Source organism: Myotis davidii, unplaced genomic scaffold (assembly GCF_000327345.1).
Source record: "Myotis davidii unplaced genomic scaffold, ASM32734v1 scaffold573, whole genome shotgun sequence".
In the NCBI taxonomy this organism is placed as follows: Eukaryota; Metazoa; Chordata; class Mammalia; order Chiroptera; family Vespertilionidae; genus Myotis; species Myotis davidii.
In genome coordinates, this window is record NW_006285997.1 from 3,754,461 (window position 1) to 3,756,742 (window position 2,282).

The following is a 2,282-nucleotide window of genomic DNA, read 5'->3' on the forward strand; positions in this document are numbered from 1 at the left end:
GCGGGTGCTGCTAGGTAGGAGAAAACCCTTGGGAAATTTATTGAGAAACAACCACATGTGACTTGAATGACTACGGGAAGGGACTCTGATCTGAGGAGAGAGAGAGAAAGGAGGAGAATGCAAAAGGCGCTGCTGATGCTCAACAGAAAACCCGGCCAAAGAGACCAAGGAGCAGACCAACAGGCGTTGGAGACATGAAAACACAGACCTGGGCAGAGTCACTAAGAGACAGGAGTGCGGAGACGAGAGCAACGTGGGAGCTGTCTCCATGTAAGGCTAGACTCTGGGGGAGCTGCAGAGGGGCCCTCGGAGGGCGCTTTGCAAGGGGCAGGGGGTTCTATGTGCACTTGGACGTTTCAGGGGAACGGGGTTCGGTGCCCAGGGGACTTGCCACACACTGGACGCTCCCTAATCCTGGCAAAGGCACCTGAGCCTGCACCCCACACGTACCTGCGGGCAGCTGCTGATGGGGGCGCACTGCTTCTTGCGACACTCGGCCTTGCCTTTCACACACGCACAGATGGTGCAGTTCACGGAAGACCACATCTCTCCGTCCTGGGGGAGAGAGCACAGGGTTCTGCCATCAGGGGGTGCTGTGGGGAGCTGGGCAAGCAGGCTGGACTCTATCACGGGAAGCCTTTCTTAATGAGTGATGGATGCTATCATTAGATTACACAACTCTGAGGTATCTATTGCACCTACCTGGTTTAATGTAAGATCAGATTTAAGGGGTGTGCGCATGCGTGTGCGCCTATGTGTGTCCCTGTGTGTGCGTGTGTGTGTTTCTCTGTGTGTGCATGTGTGTGTGTGTTCCTTTCCAGGATATAAAAAGAATTCTTGGGCAGCTAAGTCCTATTTGCATCTTGCTCCTCCTGCACTAGGAGACAAACAGGAATTTCATACATGATATCATAACAAAGGTCTAATTTTTCCCATTTGATGAGACGGATATGTTCCAAGCTGAGCCAGGCACCAGCCATTAATTGACATGTCCGCAGGTGGTTAGTTTATTCCCAGATGGGACATGGTTCTGGACCATATCGGGCACAAACATGCCAAGGACAGAGGCTAATTCAAACGACTCATACTTCCCAGGCAGACACCTGGCCGGGAAGCCATCTGAAAGCGAAGGGTCTGTCCAAACGCTGGGAGCCACTCATGCGTGTCCCTGCCTGACAGGCGCTCTGCTCCCTACAAGCTGGGAAGCACTCGGGGGCACATTTTCTCGCTGCTTGAGGAATTGCTTGGGCTCACTGGACTTATGACCCGTCATTGCCAAGTGCCCAGCCACAGGAACCCTCGTGCCTCCGGAGAACAGGCAGGGATGGGCACCTTTGCTTTTGGGAAAAGAGATTATAGGCAATCAAGCTGGGCCTGAAAACAAACCAGGACTCCTTCCTGAGGGTCTCAGCAGCAAATGTTGTTAAAAACAGAGACACCAGCTCAGGTCTGCGAGGTTGACTGCACCTCTTCCTCTCCCTTCTCACTCTTTGGAGCTGTTTCAAGAACTGCCTCCTCTCCAGTGCCTTTACTTCTCAGGAGAGGAAGACCCGACTGAATCTGTCTAAGGGCCTCTGACTATTCCATACTCTGAGCGTGTTCCTGGACCTCTGTTTCCAGGATGACCCCTGTCTGGGATTCCTGCCTCAGTTCACATAAAGGAACCTCATCAGAAGGGGCCTGGAAAGCACTTGGCACACAGCACCATCACAAGGGGGAGTCGGTTGCGTCGGGGGCTCCGGGGCGGGGTGACTGTGTGCAGAGAGGACCCAAGAGCTCTGGGCGCCTGGTGCCAGTACCACACACATAAGACCCCTTCCCTCGGGCACGACATGCCGTATATTCTTGATTCCCTAAGAACCAGGGTTCCCCTCCGATCCCGCAGTGTAACAGGAGGCCAGGCTCAGTGCAGCCTGCAGGAGGAGCTCCCCATCTGCTTGGTTCTCGGGGTCTCAGTTCTCAGGGGATCACGAAAAGACCTTCGGGGACAGAGGGACTCCTCCACCCCTGGGGAACAAGGACAAGATGGGAAGGACTTCGGACAAAGTCGACAATCTTCATCCTGATATTTAAATAGTCGCTGCCCAGCCCTGTGGGTGTGGCTCAGTGGGTTGGAGCATCCTCTTGTACACCAGAAGGCCATGGGCTCCATTCCCAGTCAGGGCACATGCCCAGGTTGGGAGTTCAATCCCCAGTAGGTATGGGAGGAATGGGAGGCAATCGATCAATGTTTCTCTCTCACCCTTCCTCCGTCTCTCTAAAAAAATCAACAAAAACATATG

The 2,282-nt window shown here is 53.8% G+C and overlaps 1 protein-coding gene across 1 annotated transcript in view; it reads right to left on the reverse strand.

Moving 5' to 3' along the window:
* The window catches only part of BMPER (BMP binding endothelial regulator), a 200,136-nt gene that overhangs the window by 83,676 nt on the left and 114,178 nt on the right, over positions 1–2,282 (reverse strand). Inside the window, 1 exon segment of the mRNA XM_006757207.2 lies at positions 451–555. Within this exon segment, the coding sequence (XP_006757270.1) occupies positions 451–555 (105 nt within the window).